The 19,728-nt window shown below is 38.9% G+C and overlaps 1 protein-coding gene across 3 annotated transcripts in view; it reads left to right on the top strand.

Annotated features, from left to right (window-relative positions):
* The window catches only part of Arhgef28 (Rho guanine nucleotide exchange factor 28), a 274,202-nt gene that overhangs the window by 88,408 nt on the left and 166,066 nt on the right, over positions 1-19,728 (top strand). For all 3 annotated transcript variants that reach the window (XM_070031346.1, XM_070031344.1, XM_070031345.1), the window contains exon 3: positions 16,938-17,085. In XM_070031346.1, the coding sequence (XP_069887447.1) occupies positions 16,938-17,085 (148 nt within the window). The remainder of the gene's footprint in view (positions 1-16,937; positions 17,086-19,728) is intronic.

The raw sequence follows: 19,728 nt of genomic DNA on the forward strand, positions 1-19,728 counted from the left end.
AATCCTGAGTCCAACAAAAAGGAGGGCAGGTAGGAACAGCCTGCCCACTTTGTTTGATTCCAATGTTACTCTGCACAAATATTTTTTTAATTGTGAAAATACTGAACAGAGGGGTTACAATTACATGGGTAAGATAATGAGCACATTTCTTATCAAGCATTGTAGCTTCCTCCTTTGTTTCCCCTTCCCAACCCTTCCCATTCTTCCCCCACCTCCCCATCCAATCCTCCCTGACCCCTGCTCCAAAGTTGTAAAGTTCATTTTCAACATAACAACTTGTACATCTCATTGTTACAAGGGGTCCACATGTATCCCCATTTAAACGATTTGTTTTTCCCCTTCCCCTCCACAAATTTACCGACATCAAATACAGTGAAAGCAGGGTTATACTGTGGGGGAGGGACATACAAAGCAACAAAGAAATAATCATATAAATGTGTTAGAAACAATCGCATGAAAGAAAAAAACATTTGAATACATATCTTGGGGTTCATTTCCCTAACATCAACTTATCTGACCTTTTCTGCTTGACTCAGACATATACTAGATATTGCAAATAAGGGAAACCATGGGACCTATGTTTCTTTGGGCCTGGCTTACTTCACTTAATATAATTTTTTCCAAGTCTTTCCATTTCCTAACAAATGGGGCAATGTCATTCTTTCTGATGGAGGCATAGAATTCCATTGTGTATATATACCACATTTTCTTGATCCATTCATCTACTGAGGGTCTTCTGGGTTGGTTCCATATCTTATATCTTCCATATCTTATATCTTCCATAATGCTGCAATAAACATAGTCGTGCTGGTAGCTTTAGGGTGGTCTTGTTTATAAACATTTGGGTAAATGCCCTAAAGTGGGATTGCTGGGTCATAGGGGAGCTCTATGTGAAGTCTTTTCAGGAACCTCCATACTGCTTTTCAAAGTGGTTGAACAAGTTTACACTCCCACCAACAATGCAGTAAGGTTCCCTTCTGTCCACATGCCCTCCAGCATCTGTTGTTATTAGAGTTCTTGATTTTAGCCATTCTAACTGGGGTAAGGTGGTATCTCAATGTTGTTTTGATTTGCATTTCTTTTATGGCTAGGGAGGTTGAGCATTTCTTCATGTGTCTATTGGACATCCTTCTTTCCTCTTCAGAGAAGTTTCTCTTTAAGTCTTTAGCCCACTTATTTATTGGGCAGTTGTTTCTTTGAGGATTTGTTGTTGGGGATTTAATTTTTTGAGTTCCAGGTATATTTTAGATATGAGACCCTTGTCCGATGTATGGCTAGTGAAGATCTTCTCCCAATCCGTGGGCTTTCTATTGATCTTGCTAGCTATGTCTTTTGCCATGCAGAAGCTCTGCAATTTCATGCAATTCCATTTGTCCAACCTTTCTTTGATTGTTGTGTTTCTGGCTCTCTACTAAGAAAATTTCGGCCTGTGCCAACAAGACCTGAGGTTTCTCCTATTCCATCCTGTAATGTTTTCAGAGTGTCTGCTTTGAGTTCAAGGTCTTTGATCCATTTGGAGTTGATTCTGGTGCAGGGTGATATATCAGGGTCTAGCTTTAGTTTTCTACAAGTATTTAACCAATTTTGCCAGCACCATTTACTGAAGAGGCTGTCTTTCTTCCATTCTATTTTTTTTAGCTCCCTTATCCAAGATTAGATGGCTATAGGTCTGTAGGTTCATTTCTGGGTTTTCAATTCTATTCCATTGGTCCTGAGGTCTGTTCTTGTGCCAGTACCAAGCTGTTTTGATTACTATGGCTTTATAGTAGAGTTTGAAATTTGGTATTGCTATTCCTCCAGCAGTGTTCTTTCTGTTGAGGATTGTTTTTGCTATTCGGGGTGTTTTATTGTTCCATATGAATTTTTGGATTGCCTCTTCTATTTCCTTGAAGAATGAGATTGGAATTTTGATAGGTATGGCATTGAATTTGTAGATAGCCTTGGGAAGTATTGCCATTTTCACGATGTTGATCATTCCAATCCAGAAGCATGGGAGTTTTTGCCACTTTCTAAGTTCTGTTTTGATTTCCTTTTTCAAGTTTTTTAAAGTTTTCATCATAGAGGTCCTTCACTTCTTTGGTTAAGTTAATTCCTAGGTATTTTATTTTTTGTGGGGCTATTATGAATGGAGTTGCTTTCCTAATTTCAGCCACACTTTTCTCATTGTTGGCATACAGAAAAGCCATTGACTTTTGAGGGTTAATTTTATACCCTGCTACTTTGCCAAAATTTTGAATCAGCTTGAGTAATTTGAGAGTAGAATCTGTGGGATTCTTTAAATACAAGATCAAGTCATCTGAAAAGAGGGAGAGTTTTACTTCTTCTTTCCCTATTTGGATCCCCTTTATGTTTGCATCTTGTCTTATTACTAGCTAGGCATTCTAATACTAGATTGAAGAGAAGTGGAGAGAGTGGATATCCTTGTCTTGTTCCTGAGTTAAGAGGAAATGGCTTTAGTTTTTCACCATTAAGTATAATACTGGCTGTAGGTTTGTCATATACAACCTTTATTGTATTGAGGAATGTTCCATGGATTCCAAATTTTTCCAGAGCCTTCATCATAAAAGAGTGTTGGATCTTGTCAAATGCTTTTTCTGCATCTATTGAGATAACCATGTGGTTCTTATCCTTGCTCCTGTTGATGTGATGAATTATATTAATTGATTTGCGTATATTGAACAAGCTTTGCATCCATGAAATGAATCCTGTTTGATCGTGGTGTATGATTTTTTGGATGAATTGTTGAAGTCGATTGGCCAAATTTTGTTGAGAAGTTTTGCATCAATGTTCATCAAAGAAATGGGTCTATAGTTCTCTTTCTTTGATGAATCCCTGCCTGGTTTTGGGATGAGGGTTATAATGGCTTCATAGAATGTGTTCGGTTGTGAACTTTCTCTTTCAATTTCATTGAAGAGTTGGAGGAGTATTGGTGTGAGCTCTGCTTTGAAGGCCTCGTAGAATTTTGCTGTAAAACCATCTGGTCCTGGGCTTTTCTTAGATTGGAGGCCTCTTATTACTGTTTCTATTTCAATGCTTGATATCGGCCTGTTAAGATGGTTTAACTCATTTTGGTTTAGTTTCGGCATGTCAATATTACTCTGCACAAATATTTTGCCTTAAAGGGTTAAGGCAAAATAAAATACATTCTAATGGTCTTCTGACTTGATAATGAAATATAATCAATGCAGGTTAAAACCATAGGCCTGCCTCCTCCCTCCTTCCCTCCCTTCCTTCCTGTTTTGGTGTTGGTACCAGAGTTTGAACTCACATTTGACTTTCTTGATCTTTGTGGATGGACATGATACCACTTGGGCCACACCTCCAGTCCAACTTTTTACTAGTTAATTGGAAATGGAATCTCATAGAATTCTTTTTGCCTGGGATTTGGTTTTGAGCCACAATCCTCTTGATCTCAGACTCCTGAGTAGCTAAGATTAGGCATGAGTCACTGACATCCAGAGATAAACTTCATTAAAGGTTGATGTTTTTCAGTGGTTAAAAAAATTGAAAAGTCAAAATTAGATTTGAAAGTCAAAATTTATTCTTGAGATAAACCTAGCATTTAACCACTTGTTTGGCAAATGTTATGCTTTTCCTTTATTTTTATTTAATTATTGATAGATTGTAGTATTGAGATTGAACTCAGGGCCTCCTAGGCTAGACAAATACTTTACCGTTTGGGCTATGTTCCCAGCCCTTTTATTTTTATTTTGTTTTAGAGATAAGCTCTTGTTATCTTTGTTCTGCTAGCCTTAAACTCTGAATCATCCTGCCTATGCCTCAGGAGAGAGCTGGGATTATAGGTAAGAGCCACCTTACTAGGTTTACTTTTCCTTTTCAAAATTCTGTGTTGGGTCTTTAATAGAACAGTTGAAAATCGGCATCTTAGATCCTTTTGGAGAGTAGGTATTACTATGGAATTAGTACTGTTTTTTTGCAATGATCAGATGGATCAGATTTTTTTTTTGGTCAGGTTTTTTTTTGTTTTGTTTTGTTTTGTTTTTGTTTTTGTTTTTTTTTGGTCAGTTGTAGGGCCTGAACTCTGGGCCTGGGCACTGTCCCTCAGCTATTCAGCTCAAGGCTAGCACTCTACCACTTGAGCCACAATCCCACTTCCAGCCTTTTCTGCTTATGTGGTGCTGAAGAATTGAACCCAGGGCCTCATGGATGCAAGGCAAGCACTCTACCACTGAGCCACCTTCCTAGCCCCCAGATGGAGTTTTATAGTTCTTTTGTTTGCCTTTAGGCTTAACAAACAAACAAACAAACACAAAGCCTTTACATCTCTTATCCAGAAATGTAGCAAGCTCTTGATGTTCTTTCTGACCAGTAGAACCTACTTTTTAGCCACTGTGTTATGCATATTGGGTTTTAACAGGAATGCTTCCATTATAGAATTATTGGGAATATATTTATATTGACTAGAGGGGATTCTGTATGCTTTCCTTATATAGGGTTGGGAATTGTACAGTCTGGAAGGAAGGTGTAGTTCACTAGAAAAACAAATGCGAGTCAGAGTCTAAGCTGTGGGGAGTTAGATAACTTAAGGGCTCACTGTAATTTAAGAATTGTTTTAAATAGATGGATTTTTAAGAGTTCTAGTCAGCATATGCTTTGGGAGACATCTTCTGTTTGACTATGACAGATTTTAATTTTTTCAGTGCAAAGGGGTCTTGTGTGTTATCTGGCAATCCTGTAGCTTTTAGGAAGTAAATGGGATCCTGTGGCACAGTTGTCTGGTGATTTGACAGGTTATCATGGTTTTTTAATGTTCCTGAAGATAATTGCTGGGTGGTCCTAAAATTTGAGTTGCTGGTTTTGAAGAAATAGGGGAGTTATGGAATGAAGCTTGTCTTCCTTTCTGATAAGTTAATTATAAAGTCATAGGATTCAGAAAAAAACATTTAATATCCCAAATGTTTGAATTATAAAGAGATGTAGGGTAGATAGCCACAATTCATCCACAGTGCCAGACATATCCCTTGTCATTGGAATGGCTGAATTTTCCACGTCAACAACTCTATTGATGAAACTGCTTTATCCTATTTCCTTTTATTCCTGAATTAAGGAATGCTTATGGAAATTGTAAGTTCTAGCATGGTCCACTGACTTTCTTGGCTTTCTTTTCATGGTGTGTGCTTGTGTGTGTGTGTGTGTGTGTGTGTGTGTGTGTGTGTGTGTGTGTGTGTGTGTGTGTGGTATTGTTTTACTTTTTTTAAAAAAGTGTATTCTCCAAATTTGGTGGCATTATGGGCAGGCACTTGTTGTGGGAATCACTCATTGGCTGAGAGCCTGTAGCAGAAATGAAGCCCATACACATGAGTTCTTTCTTTCTTTTGGATGTGCACCTATAAAATGTTTCCTGGCCACTTCTTGATGCCGAATTCTTGCACTCTGAATGTGAATGGAATGTGAGGTGAAGCCAACATTTGGCATCTCCCTGTGTGTGCCTGGCTCTTGTTGGTTTACAGCCCCAGACAATTGACATGGGAGTGAATGGAGGGGAAGACAGATGGATAGTGACAGAGACAGAGAGACAGAAAGATAAAGAGAGAAGGAAGGCGGTGAGAGAAGAGAAAGAAAGAGAAAGGAAAGGAGGGAGAAATTGAGGAAGAGAGAGAATTAGAAGGCCAGAAAGGACATGGCCATAAAAATGAGCATCTGCATTTCAAAGTCATGGCTTCCTGTGCCTAAAGAACGCTGGGAAATGAGAAGTGAATCCCGGGATCTTTCCTCCCTGCAGCATTCTGTATGGCATGGAAGACATTTTTCAGCATGAGGATGTGTGGTTAGTTGGGGGCAAGTGGTTTGCAAATACCCCAGCAGACACATTGCAAATACCCCAGACACATTGGAAAGCATTTCTTTCGCCCTTAGTTCTTGGCTTCCATCAGATGAAGATTCTTTCCAAGCTTGAGTCTTCTTCCTCCTCCCCATCTCCTCCTTTCTATAGAAGTGTTTCTATATTGTTGCGTCTGTGAGGTGTCCATTTCTCTCTCTTATAATTTTTCATTAATCTACTTCTTTTCTATCTCTCTTCACCTTTCCCTGCTCCAGTTCACTTTCATACCACCTTGTTTTCCTAGCTCTTTCTCCCCTTGATATTCTTCCCCTCCCCAGCCCTCTGCGTTCATTTATTTTTGCTTTCCTGTCACAATCAGTTTTCTCCTTATGTCTTCTTTCTCTCTTCTTCTCTGCATGGATCTGGAGCTATGGCCACCTGTCCCATGATCCTTCTTCACTGCCCTGTGGCCTCCTGCTTTTCAGTCATTGTTGTGTTTTTGGTGTGGTATCTGGACAAGCTTTGATTTGGAAGGGAAGAGGAAGGAAAGAACATGTACTATGTCTCTCAACTCAGCTGATGACAGAAAGAATGGAGGAATGTGGGTGTTAGGCATTGGAGACTTAGAGCTGTTAGTGATTCTGTTTCTGACTTATTTCCACAAAGTCTCTTCCTAATCTCTGAGGGAGGAATATGGCTTATTTGGAGATCAGAGGCAGTAGTTCTTCCTGACCAGTAGTTGGGGGCACTAGAAAGGCTGATGATGGAGAATGATAACCTAGGCTCTGTCTAGGTCCTCAGGGTGATGAGCCCCAGACTAAGTCATCTATTCCTATGGATCATTATTACCTTTGTGCAGAAAATAAAATTTAGGCCTGGATGAGCTGTCTTGTCATTTCTGACTTAATGATTCTTTTCATGAAGATACCCTGTTAGAGTTATCTTGCATTGAGCTTTACTTGGCAGACTCTTCAGTGCTCTTAAATGACCTGTTCCCTAGTGTGTGTGGTGTACACATGTGTGTTGAGGGGTAAGGGGTGTTCTGGCATAGACATTGGTCAGCAGGGAGGACAAAGGGCACTACTCTCTGCTTTCATACTCTCCTAAAAGGGTCTTCCTGTGGAATAAGTCCACAATGCAGTCTGCCCTGAAGTAAGAATATGAATGTTTATATGACTACTCTATGCCCAGGACAGATCAATTTACAGAGCCTTGGGGTTCTTTGTGTTTTGGTTGGCAGGTTTAAGGCTATCAGCTGACCCATACTGACCTTCAGATGACACTTGAGTTTGACATAAATCTGTACACTTGACTTGTTAAACAATAACCACATGTGGTTGCTGTTTGTGTGAGTTCAACATGAATCTGAAGTGGATAATTTGTTTTCTTGGCTATATTGCAAATATAGATGTAAACTATTAAAAGTGAATTGAGAACTATTTTCTTAGACCACTGGTGACCTTGGTCAGTGACAGATTTAATGCTTTTCCACAGTGGTTATGTCCTAAATTCAGATGGTCTTAGAGACCTTAAATGATGTGATATCTTTGTTTTGTAGGACAAATCTTTTCTTCCAAAATATTATGGAAAACTTTAATGTATATGCTAATAAATCATGATTCAACATGTATTCTTTAAGTTTAGTCCATTTTGTCAGATTCTCGTCTAGCTACTAAGACTTCATACATAATTAACTCAAGTGAGTAGCAGTCTTTATAGATTAAAAAATAGCTAAGCACATTTTCAAAATGGAGTTTAAATGTAGTGTTTGGGAACTTACAGCTTCCTTCCACCAGAAGGAAGGGCTCACTTGGTCTCTAGGTGAAAATCACTAATAGAAGGAAAACAAATTAAACATCAATCCAAGTAGCTAGAAAAACAAAGCAGAAGTAGAAGGGAGAAATTATTTTTAAAAAACTCCATTAATCTTACCTTATTCCTTGTTTATAGTGAAGCATTTAATCTAGAATTGTACATCAGACAGGATACATTCTGTACTCTGAACACTTGCTAGGTTTTAGCACCATTCTTTTATAGAAGAAATATGTAAGCAAAACAAACACAATAACAAAATAAATTACAACCATATAAATAATTAAATATCTGCCATTCTGTAGCAGTGCTTTTCCCACTAAGCTGAAGATTGTCATCCATGGACATGTCTGATCCTTAGACGGCTGTCACCATGGAGCTGAACTCTGTCCCTTGTCCTTCCCTCTATTGTTCTGTGCTCTCCCCCTGGGGCCTGCAGAACATGCTTAATCCCTTGTCTGCATGACAGACCCTCAGATATTTGCAGCAGTGGCTGTTTACCCATGAGTCTGCTCTTCTTTGGCAAAACAGTCCCAGTTCCTTTCATTGTTCTTCATCCGACAACATGGCTTTTGCATCCCTTTGGCATCTTTGACATTTTCCTCTGATCACGTTGTCAGTTGTGATTATTTTTGTATCAAAGTATTCTATGGCCTATGCATGTCTGACAGAGTACATGCAGCAGGGCTGGACCATATTCAGTCTGAACAGAGTTACTAGATGATTCTCAGAACAGAATAGGGCAGATTTCACACTTTTGATTGACTCAGACTAGGTAATCACTGACTAAAATCTCAGCTTCTGTGCAAGTGCTTCATTGCCTTTATTTCATTCTTTATTCTTGTAGGGATAAAAAAAATCAAGATAATAACAAGTTATTTATTGACTTCTCTTGATTTGTATTTTACTAGGTTACAGAAACATAAGCTATTTCAATTCTGAAGTGGTGAATCAATTCACTAAGTGTGAAGATCATTGAGACTTTTATATTTATATGTTTATATTTTTGACTTGCTTAGTTTAATAGAGAAGTTTGGAAACAGGTAGCTTATTTAAATAGCAATATACACATTTAATCTGTGATACTTATTTCTTTTAATGTTTGTGATTGTTATTCATATATTTAATTTCTTTGCTTGTTCTACTAGCTATTAAGAGAAGCATGTAAATGTCTCCCACTGTGATTGTAGATTTGTCTATTTATTCTTTTAGATTTGTTACTGTAGGCTTTATATTTTATAGGTGCATACACTGAGGCATTATCTTGCCCAGTGATTGTTTTTATTATGAAAAGTTTCTTTTTTATGAGTAATCATGAGTAACATGTCTTGCTTTAAAATCTACTTTGAGGGGCTGGGAAGGTGGCTCAGTGGTAGAGCACATGCCTTGCATGCCAGAGGCCCTGGGTTCAATTCTTCAGCACCACATAAGCAAAAAGAAAAAAGCCGGAAGTGGCGCTGTGGCTCAAGTGGTAGAGCGCTAGCCTTGAGCTGAAGAGCTGAGGGACAGTGCCCAGGCCCAGAGTTCAGGCCCCATGACTGGATCCAAAAAAAAAAAAATCTATTTTGATATTATTCTGACTGTGCTAGCTTTGTATTTCATTGTAGCTTTTGACTTTCATGCTTTCTGTGTTTTTACTTTTAACCATTTCAATTTTTGATTATTTTTGGCTTTGAATTTAGGTCCTTGTACTTACTTTCACCTATGAGCCATGTCCCCAGCCTAGATTTTTACTCATTATTTTTGAGATGGGAATCTCACTCCCTGCTGCACGTGCCTAGGTAAGATCTATCTATGTTAGCTTTCTGGTAACTAGGATAACAGACATGTACTGTTTTTCTTTCTGCCTTGGCTGGCCTTGAACCATGATCCCAACAATCTTAGCCCCCAAGTAGCTTGGATTACAGACATAAGCCCCTGGCATCAAGCTCTGTGTTATTTTTAAAGTGTGTCCCTTGTAAATAACATATAGGTATTATTATTGATTTGGGGTAAAAACTATCCTAAAAGTCTTGGTGTTCACTTTGAAGCAATTGGCCTACTTCATCTGATATAACTGCTGATATAGCTGGATTTAATTTATTCCATAACTATTTGCTACTTGTCACAACTTTTCATGTACTTTGTTTCTCTTGTTTTGTGTTCTTTGTGATTAATCAACTATTTTCCATTTCACTTTCTCCTCTGTAACTTGCTAGTTTTGTGTTCCTTTCCTGTCTTTTTAATCATTGTTTTCAAGTTAAACCATGTATATTTGACACATAATAAGCATAATAAAAATAAAAAATAAGTTATTATTTTGAGTACGTTTTCATATTGCTAGGTATTTTAATTTTATCTACCACTTACATTATTGTTACCATACATTGTAGTTCTGTAATTGTTTAAAAGTCTATGCCATTATAATTTACATTATATATGTGGGTGTACATATATTGCGTATATGTGTATTTAATATAGGTTGATGTTCATACATGTCTGCAGTGGTTGCATATATCTTCAGGGAGATTAAGGAACATGTCTTTCCCCGCCCCCAACTTTTCATAGATTTCAGAAGACTCACATGTTAAGTATTTTGTAATGTATTTAAAATATAACTTGCAGGGCTGGGAAGGTGGCTCAGTGGTAGAGTGCTTGCCTTGTATGCATGAGGCCCTGGGTTTGATTCCTCAGTACCATATAAGCAGAAAAAAACTGGAAGTGGCGCTGTGACTCAAGTGGTAGATCACTAGCCTTGAGCTGAAGAGCTGAGGGACAGTGCCCAGGTCCATAGGTCAGTCCCCATGACTGACTATATATATATATATATGTATTATATATATTATATATATGTATGTATATAATTTGCGAAATTATTATTTGCACACAACATTAATCATAGTTCCTCACATTTTCCCCATTTCCTTCCCGCATTACCCTGTTTTTGTTTGAGATCATTTTACTTCAATTTGATATTTTATGTTGGTCCTGAGATCTGAATTTAAGACTTTGTGCTTCCTAGAACAGGCACTCTACGCTGAGCCTCACCTCTAGACCAAGATCATTTTGTAAGTCATTGAGTGATTTTCTTCTAATTTTTTTTTTTGTGCTGGTCTTCAGGCAATGAATTTTCTCAGTATTTGCCTTAAAATTTTTAATTTCGTCTTCATTTTAAAGAATGGAATCTTAGGTCATTGACTATTTTCTTTTCTCTTTTCACGGGCACTGTTCTGTTCTCCAAGTGGTTCTCCTCTTTGAAATTTTATTACCTTTGTCCTCCAACTATTTCCACAGTATTCTACTGTCTTTAGCAAACTCTTCTCAATCTCTCTGTCTCCCTAGTTGTTATCAACAGGAATTGTAATCTACTGATATTTCATCCTATTTTGAGATAGAAAGCAGTCTTTCCACAAAGCCAATTTTCGAAGAAATAGCTTTATAAGTCTTTTGAGTTAACCTTCCTTGAAAAGAAATATCTTTATGGGATTAGATTTTAATCAGTTTACATTCACATGAGTTTTATTGGAGGATATTTGAATAATGTTAATATTTTGCACTATACAAAAGTGAGATGCTTTAACACAAGTGCTTTAGTTAAGTAGTCCATAACTTTTTAGGATCACATACTTATTGTGTAGCCATCTAAGAATCTCTGACTAAAACACAATTTCCCTAAATCAATGGCTGTAGCAATGGCACATATCTTCAGGGGGATTAAAGAATAGTTATCTTCATCCCACCTATTCATGGATTTTGAGGTGAAGTTATTGTTTTAAGTGCATAAACTAAAGATTGAATTTCATGTACATACAGGTTTTAGGATACTAAGAATATAAAATGAACACTGGATTAAATGTTAAAATGCAAGTAAATTCTTAAGTATCTGGCACTTGCTGTGTGTGCGATTGTGTGATAGGAGAAAGACAATGCATTGTCCTGGCACAGGAAAACTTGGGCTGGAATTCTGGCTCTGTCCCTTACTAGACCGAGTGTTTCTGAGCTCTCCTTTAGAAAAAAGGAGCATCACTGTGTCCCAGCTGTTATTGTGGAATATGAAGAAAAAACACACAAAGAAGATTTTATAAGTTGGGAGGTAGGACACATAGAAAGTAATGCACATGTATTATAGGTATGTACTTACATCTCTATATATGTGCATACTTGTGAAAGTCAGGCTTGTATGTTTATACTTCTTTTAAAGAAATCCATCAGTTAAGTGCAGTAATTTGAAATGCAGTGTGCTTTCTTTGGTGCTGTGTGTAGAAGGTGTGTGTGAGACATGTGAGCAGGAGAATGTGACATAAAGGTGGAGGCAGAAATCAAGACATACAACAGTAGGATGAGAACTAATGAGAACCTATCCTTGTGCTTGCTTTCCTGTAAAATGGGATAATCAATCTTAAAAAAAAAAAACTTTTCCAAGAACTTTTCTTGGAAAGAAGACAAGCCTAAAAATATTAAAACAAATACCAAATTTGATAGTTTACTTACAGTGCTATATATGTATATATTAGAATATAGAATATATATTAGAATATAGCTTTTATGGCATGTTTTAGTATACTTTTTTTGTTTTAGTAAACTTTTATTCTTCTTTTTTTTTGTCAGTTGTGGGGCCTGAACTCTGGGCCTGGGTGCTGTCCCTTAGCTCTTCAGCTCAAGGCTTGCACTCTATTACTTGATCCACAGTGCCACTCCTGGCTTTTTCTGCTTCTGTGGTGCTGAGGAATTGAACCCAGGGCTTCATGCATGCAAGGCAAGCATTCTACCACTGAGCCACCTTGCCAGTCCTATTATTCTTAATTATAATACATTTTCCTTTATTATACTTATACCATAAAATCGTCTATATAAAGACTGGGTATAATATAATATTAGGATGCTGGTATTCTTTGAAAATTAATAGAATTTCTTTCTTTTCTTTTTTCCTTTGTGGTGGTACTAGGACTTACACTAAGGACCTTGCACTATGTAGGCAGGTGCTCAACTACCCGAGCCATGTCCTCAGTCCTTTTTGCTTTAGTTAGTCTGTGAATAAGGACTCATAGTTATGCTCAGGTGACTGTATTGCTTCCACTTCCCACACAGCTGAGATGACAGACCTACTTTTCCTGGCCCAGCTTTCTATTGATTGAGGGGAGGGCCTGGCAACTTTTTGCCAGTTTGGCCTGGAACTTTGGTCTTCCCTTTTCTAATTCTAGCATAGCTAGGATTAAAAGCATGAACCACTGTGCCTGGCTAGAACATGGCTTACTATCATATGAAAAGTTTACCAATATCCATTCAGAAGCATCTGTTACTTTTCATTTCTTACTATAAACACTAGTTTGTTAAAGATGCTTTTAAGACTTCAATGAAAGGCAAAAACATTTCCTCGGAACATGGACACATATCTATACAAACAGTTTGGCTAATAATTTAATAAATGCTCAGGCTATCTGAAACACATTTATGGTCCCAGATTAAGGATTCCGCCATAAAGAAGATGTACTATTTTTTTTCTTTGTCAAATTTGAAAATAAACCGTTTATTACTTACCCCTGGGCAATATTTTAGAAACTAAATAGTTCAGGTTGTTGTAATTAACAAAGCATACCTGTGTGCAGATGTGTTTCCTATAGTGGGTAAAAGAGAGGAGAACGAGAAAGGACTCCTGTGCAGCACTGCGCAGTGTTTGGGCTAATCCAGTCACACCATTTCTCTGGATATTAGAGGAAGAAATTAACAAAAAAGTTCTTAGAACATACAAATTAATATCTTTTAGGTATCTGTAATTGCCGTTATCTTGTTCAATTATGAAGATGTTTAAATAACTTCTAATTTAGCACTTTTTTTTTTTTTTTTTTTTTTTTTTTTTTTTTTTGTCGGTCGTGGGGCTTGAACTCTGGGCCTGGGCGCTGTCCCTCAGCTCTTCAGCTCAAGGCGAGCGCTCTACCACTTGAGCTACAGCGCCACTTCCAGTTTTCTGGTGGTTTCTTGGAGATAGGAGTCTCACGGTCTCTCCTGCCCGGGCTGGCTTTGAACCGCGATCCTCAGATCTCAGCCTCCTGAGTAGCTAGGATTACAGGCGTGAGCCACCAGCGCCCGGCTCTAATTTAGCACTTTTAAGCAATGCTTTTATACATTTTTACGTTAAATGTTGAGCTGGGAATTTAATTTTTTGATAAGAGGCATAGTTTTTTCCTTGATAGCCATTCCCCGCCAAACCATTTACTGAGTATACCATTCTTTACTCACTGATTTGAAATGCCACTTTTATGATGTAATTTCCATAGGTATGTGTGGTTACCTTTGGACTTTGCGTTTTGGGGTCTGTCTGTGTTATTGTCACACAGTTTATATTACTCTGGTTTTATTCTTATTTTGCTTTGTGGTAGGGTAACTCTGACCCTGTTCCTCACAGCCCAAACATTTTCTTTCAAACTTTTATTTTTATTCTTCCAAATGAACTTTAAACTTGTTCAGTTTTGCCTGAAAAAATTCTGCGTGGGTTTTGATTGGACTATATTCCATTTATCAATTAATTTGGGAAGTTATTTTTGCCTAGCATGCTTCTTTCTTTTTCCAGAAGTATCAGTGTGCTATTGGAGAGTTTTATACTTGGCACAGGGGAAAGAGTGAGAACATATCTCTGTTACTTTTATGTAGAAGCTGAGCCACTGTCATGCCAATGACCACAAATTTACTTAGGGCACATGGTAATTTTCAACTATTGCATAGAAAAATGGGGAAGTAGAAGAGGTATACCGATACTCTATAAATTGCAGTTTATTTTTTTATCATATATGAAATGAATGGTCTTTAGAGAACAGTCGATTTTCAATGTCTCCATTGGTTAGACTCCAATCATGACTTGAAATTGTCACCTGTACCTGATTATTCACTCTGAACTGTACAGCCTAAATTTTAGAAGCCCATTTACCTTGTGCTCTAACAAGCTCATCGCCATCTGTCTCCTCTGAGCCCTTTGAGACTTTTCTGCATGTGCACGTTTTTGCTCTGCCTTCTTTACCTTTTCTGTCTCTGTCTTCCTTTTTTCACTGTCTCCTGTTTCTTTCTGTAACATGATATCCTCCCCTTCTTCTCCCATATCTCTATATCTTTCTTCTATCCTTGGGAGTACCAAATAAAAGACTCTGAATATCATGATTAATGCTAGGACTTCTGGATGTCTATCATTGGTTTAGCTGGCTCATTTCAAACAGGAATGTTGTTTATCTTCTGTACCCATATAACCATATGTGGTTCTTGAAAAGAGGCACAGGATTAAAAGACTATATTGCTGGGAAGGTTTTGCATTGGAAAGGATTGCACTGAACCTCTTTCCTAAGTAGTAACTTTGTTCACCTAGCCAAATGAAAGAATAATATGGGCATTGTTTAGAATAGATGTAGATTAGATATCCTTGTGATCTGGAAAAAACAACCCAACAACCTTGTTCTATATATACAATCTGCTTTCTGCTTAAAAAAATAAACCTCAAACAGGTCAGATTCTGTCTGTGGGTATTTAGCAGTCCCTTTACCAACCAGGAACTGATAAAAAGCAGGTTGTTTTTCCTTTTTTCAGGAAATAGAATTTCATTTAAGTTTCCTCTCTCAGTCATTTCAGAAGTTTTTCTGTTTTCTTTGTTCTTTCATTTTCTTTTTGCTTTACAGACCTCCTTTCTGAACTTTTTCTGAAGCTGTTGTATACGAGACTTTTCTTGGCATGTTATTTTCTATTGATTATGTTTGTGTGTTCACACATGTTCATATGCAGAGAAAGGACAATTCCAACATGTGAATTGGTGATTCACTCCCAATTTATGTTTAAAGTAATTCATTATTTCAGATAACTGTGTATGTGGTCGCAAACCACTTTTTAAAAAAGTTTTTTAAAACTTAGAAACAATTTTATAATAAGCAACCATATGAGTGCTGACAGAGCAGTCCTGCACTGATGTGATTTTTGCTCCTGATGGGCTCCTCGTGTCTTTCTTAGTCTGCTACTGCCCAGGCTGCTGCCCATTGGAGGCCAGTGGCTGTGTAGGAGACTGGCCAGCCTTTGCTCAATTTCTTCCTCATCTCAGGGAGAGAAATTGGGTTGTTTTTGTTGGATGAATACACAGAAGCCCAGGACTTCTCACATCGAGTGCACCCCGGTGGCCCACCAAAGTGGGCGATCCGTTCCATCCTGGTTTCCACTTCCTCGACACTCCTGTAGGTGGGGTGGGATGCACCCTGTCTCTTGAGGCCCAACTTGGCTCTGCCTTTATGTGTTTCCAGTAGAGCGAGGAATGAATCCTTAAAGCCTCCAGCAGGCTGTCCTGTCAATGCTTCACTTGAGTAAAGCTTCACTTGAGTAAAGATCTGATGACTTGGCTCCCCACAGAGCTTCTGAGAAATCATATATTCATGAACACTAGCCAGCTGTTCCATTGTATTATTATTATTATTATCTTTTTGTGTATGTATGTATCAGTATGGGAATTTCAACTCAGGGCCTTGTACTCCCTCTTGATTAAACTCAAGGCCCTTGACTTTTTATTCAAGGTTGGTCCTTTACCCCTTGAGCCACATCTTCATTTCTGGCATTTTGCTGGTTAATTGGAGATAATAGTTTCACAGACTTTTTGACTTGGGTGGCTTTGAGCCTTGATCATGAGATCTCAGCCTCCCAAGTAGCCAGGATTATTACAAGCATAAAAGCCCAATGCTTGGTTTGTTTCATTCTTTTGACATTTGCCACCAGAGTGTGCCTCGGTGACCTGGTATGGCCTCTTTTCACCTTAGAACCAGAATACTTCTTGGGGCATTGTGCCAACCAGAAGCTCTTAAATGAGAATGAGGGCTGGCTGGGTGAGGCTGAACTTGGAAATTCCTCAGAAAAGACAAAGAGCTAATAGAACAGCATAGCAAATGTGGGGGCAGGAAGTCGTATTTTTTTGGCAATGTTTGTGAGTATTTAAGATTCTTGCAATCTGTAGTGTGGCCCAGGACAAGGTAAGGACAGCACAAAGAATGCTAATTGTGGTGTTTCAGGTATAAGATAGAAATCAGTACAAGTGATGAGGTTTGACAGGCAGAAATTCAAACTAAAATATGATGAAGAATCATACTCACATATCTAGTAAACAACAACAACAAAAATCTTCAACTGTGCTCTGAACGTCTTTAAAAACAGGACAAACAGCTCTGACACCAGCATGAAACACATCAGGAACATCTTCCCTGATGTCAGCCATGTCAGGAGGAAGATTCATAGTCCATCTGAGCGCACTCACATAAGTGAATCTAACAGTGTTTTGGACCTTGTGCCCTTTCATTGTAGTTTCTTAAAGGACTAGAAGTGTAATGATGCCCTCATTTATTCATTTTTTCAGGGGCAGATGAAGGTCTATGCCAAGTTTGGCAAAAATGTTTATCTTCCTGAAGATGCCGAGTTCTATTTTATTTATGACGGATCTCATCAGAGGCATGTTGTGATTGCTGAGCGAGTTGAGGATAACGTCCTTCAGTCCAGCATTCCAGGTGAGCTGCCCTCTTTGTTGTATGATTCCATATCTATCTACCAGCATCTTCCTTCCAGGGATATAGGCCAGGGAGAGAACCAGGGGAAACAGGAAAAGTGTTCCACAGTTGCACACGTGTGGATATATGACCATGACTGCACAAGTGGGTATATGGTTGTTCATGTGGGGGGGAGGAGTGGGGAGGTAGGTGGGTGTGCACCATTGGGAAGGACACTTGAACTACATTATCTCACATCTGGAGTCCCTTCAGCTGTGTCTCTAGCTCTGTTCAGAGATGTAACTAAATGCAAGCAAGCCCATCTTGCTGATAGTATCCTGCTGTCAAGGTCAGCTGTGCCTCCAATGCAGTAGAATGGAGGAAGCCCTGTACTGTAAGTGTCAGCTCCTTGTTCCTGAGACCTATTGCCAGGATTGGCTCAGGAAGAGCTGGCACTACAAAGGTTGGCTTCACTCTTCTTCCTCATTGCCTGTGGGTAGCCTGGCAGTGCCAGGGCCACCGCACACACCCTTGCCTTGCTTCTTGTGATGGCCAGGATGCTCTGTCCATCCAGACTCTTTCTTATTGCCTCTCAAGCTCCAGAATCTTCTCTGCCCACACCAGAGTGTTAATATTTTTAAACCTGTATTCTCTGAGTTATCTTCTTCAGCGACTATGGTGACAGATAAATGAATACATCCAGTGGATCTGTTGTTAGGAGAAGGGTCACAAATATGGTGTTTTCTCTTTCTGTTGGGTTGTGGCTTGTGCATTTAAGGCACATCAAGCTTTGATCCAAAGGTGAAAATAAAATGTCATCACCACTTGCAAGATAGGCAGGATGCTATTATGTTATCACATATTAGAATATTGTATTTTTTTTGGGGGGGGGGTCCGGTTATGGGCCTGAACTCTGGGCCTGGGCGCTGTCCCTCAGCTTTTCAGCTCAAGGCTAGCGCTCTACCACTTGAGCCACAGCGCCACTTCTGGCTTTTTTTTTCTGCTTATGTGGTACTGAGGGATTGAACCCAGGGCCTCATGCATGCAAGGCAAACGCTCTACCACTGAGCCACCTTCCCAGCCCCAGAAGATTGTATGTTATATTTTATTAATATTTTCCTGATGATTGGTTGAATTTTCTTAATCGTAGGTCTCTCAGGTCCTCTTCATTTGTAGGGATTTGTTGTGTGTTCACATCCTGGGGCTTGAACACAAGGCCTGGGCTCTTTCCTTGAGCTAGCTCAAGGCTAACAATCTAACACTTGAGCCATGGCTCCATTTCAGGCTTTTTTGGTGCTTATTTGGAGATAAGAGCATCATGGACTCTCCTAGCCTATCTTGGAAAGGTGATCCTGAAATCTCATCCTCCTGAGTATCTAGGATTAGAGGCTGAGCCTGGCTTTTTTTTCTCCCAGCTTCAATTTTAAGGATACAGGTTCCTAAGTGTCTTTGTATTACAGGTATCTACTCCTACTTGTGGAGAGAAGGTAGAGTGCAAACAGGTGGACAGCACAGACATGGCAAGATTTGTAGGGAAGTGTACATGATTTTCAGCCCTGCCCTGTCTTTGTGGACAATTTTAAGCATCTTCTCTCTGGCCCAGTAATCCTTATTGTTACCAGAGAAGACCTCAGACTTAATTACTAGTATGTAATTATTTTGGCACATCTGTGCTCTGGCTCTGGCATCTCTGCTAATGTCTTTCTTGCCTTCAGTTTTCCCTTTTTTGTTTTATTAAAACTCTTATAAAGAATAAAAGTAAGAGCCAAAGTGCCTCTTCAAACAGCAACTCTTTCTTTTTTTCTTGCATGGAGGGACCAGCCTCCTTTCCCTCTTGTGTGTCAGAGAGCATCTTTCTGGTTGACTTGTGTCCTGTTGCCAGTGAGGGTCCTTGCCTTCATTGTAACAGATTCCCTGGGTGTTGTGATACTCTCTTTTGGAACCTTAGGTGTCCTGGATGAGAACTTTACCATGTAACCTGCAGAGACATGGCTAGAGGTTTCTATAATATGGAGTAGGTATGTGCGGTCTAGCAGGGAAGGGTGAATTCTGATCCTCAGCTCTGGAAGCATCAGCATGAGGATGGCAATAATTCACTCCTTTTTTCTTTGCCTTTTTTTTGTGCTGTTACCAGGGCTTGAACTCAGGGTCTTATACATTCACTTGGCTTTCTTGCTTCACTGATGATGCTCTATTATTAGAGACACATTTCTAGTCCAGCATTTTGCTGGAGATAGAATCTTGTTGACTTTTCTTCCCAGGCTGGCTTTGAGCTATGATCCTCCTGATTTCAGTCTACTGAAGTCCTAAGACTACAAGTGTGAGCCACTTGTGTCTAGCAATAGAGTAGTTCTCTTTTAATAAACTTGATTTTTTCTAGATCCTTGAAACTCTGGCAGCATAGCCTTTAAGGAAAAGCTTTGGTAGATGAGGCAGAGCAGGAATGGCTTGTAACCCTTAACCATTTGCTTAGGGACAGAAGATTGCCACGGACCAGTGGTAGCTGAGTAACACTTTTCCACCCAGCCATGATATCATATTGTAATCACAGTTGTATGGTGCTACCAGTTCCTGAACCTTTTGCCAAAGGCAGCAGAAAAGTATTCCTGGGCAAAAGTTCCCCAATGTTAGCATAATGGGAGAGTAAGGCAAAGATGAGAAGTA

This window comes from Dipodomys merriami, unplaced genomic scaffold (assembly GCF_024711535.1).
Source record: "Dipodomys merriami isolate MVZ:Mamm:240054 unplaced genomic scaffold, mDipMer1.0.p SCAF_20, whole genome shotgun sequence".
Lineage (NCBI taxonomy): Eukaryota > Metazoa > Chordata > Mammalia > Rodentia > Heteromyidae > Dipodomys > Dipodomys merriami.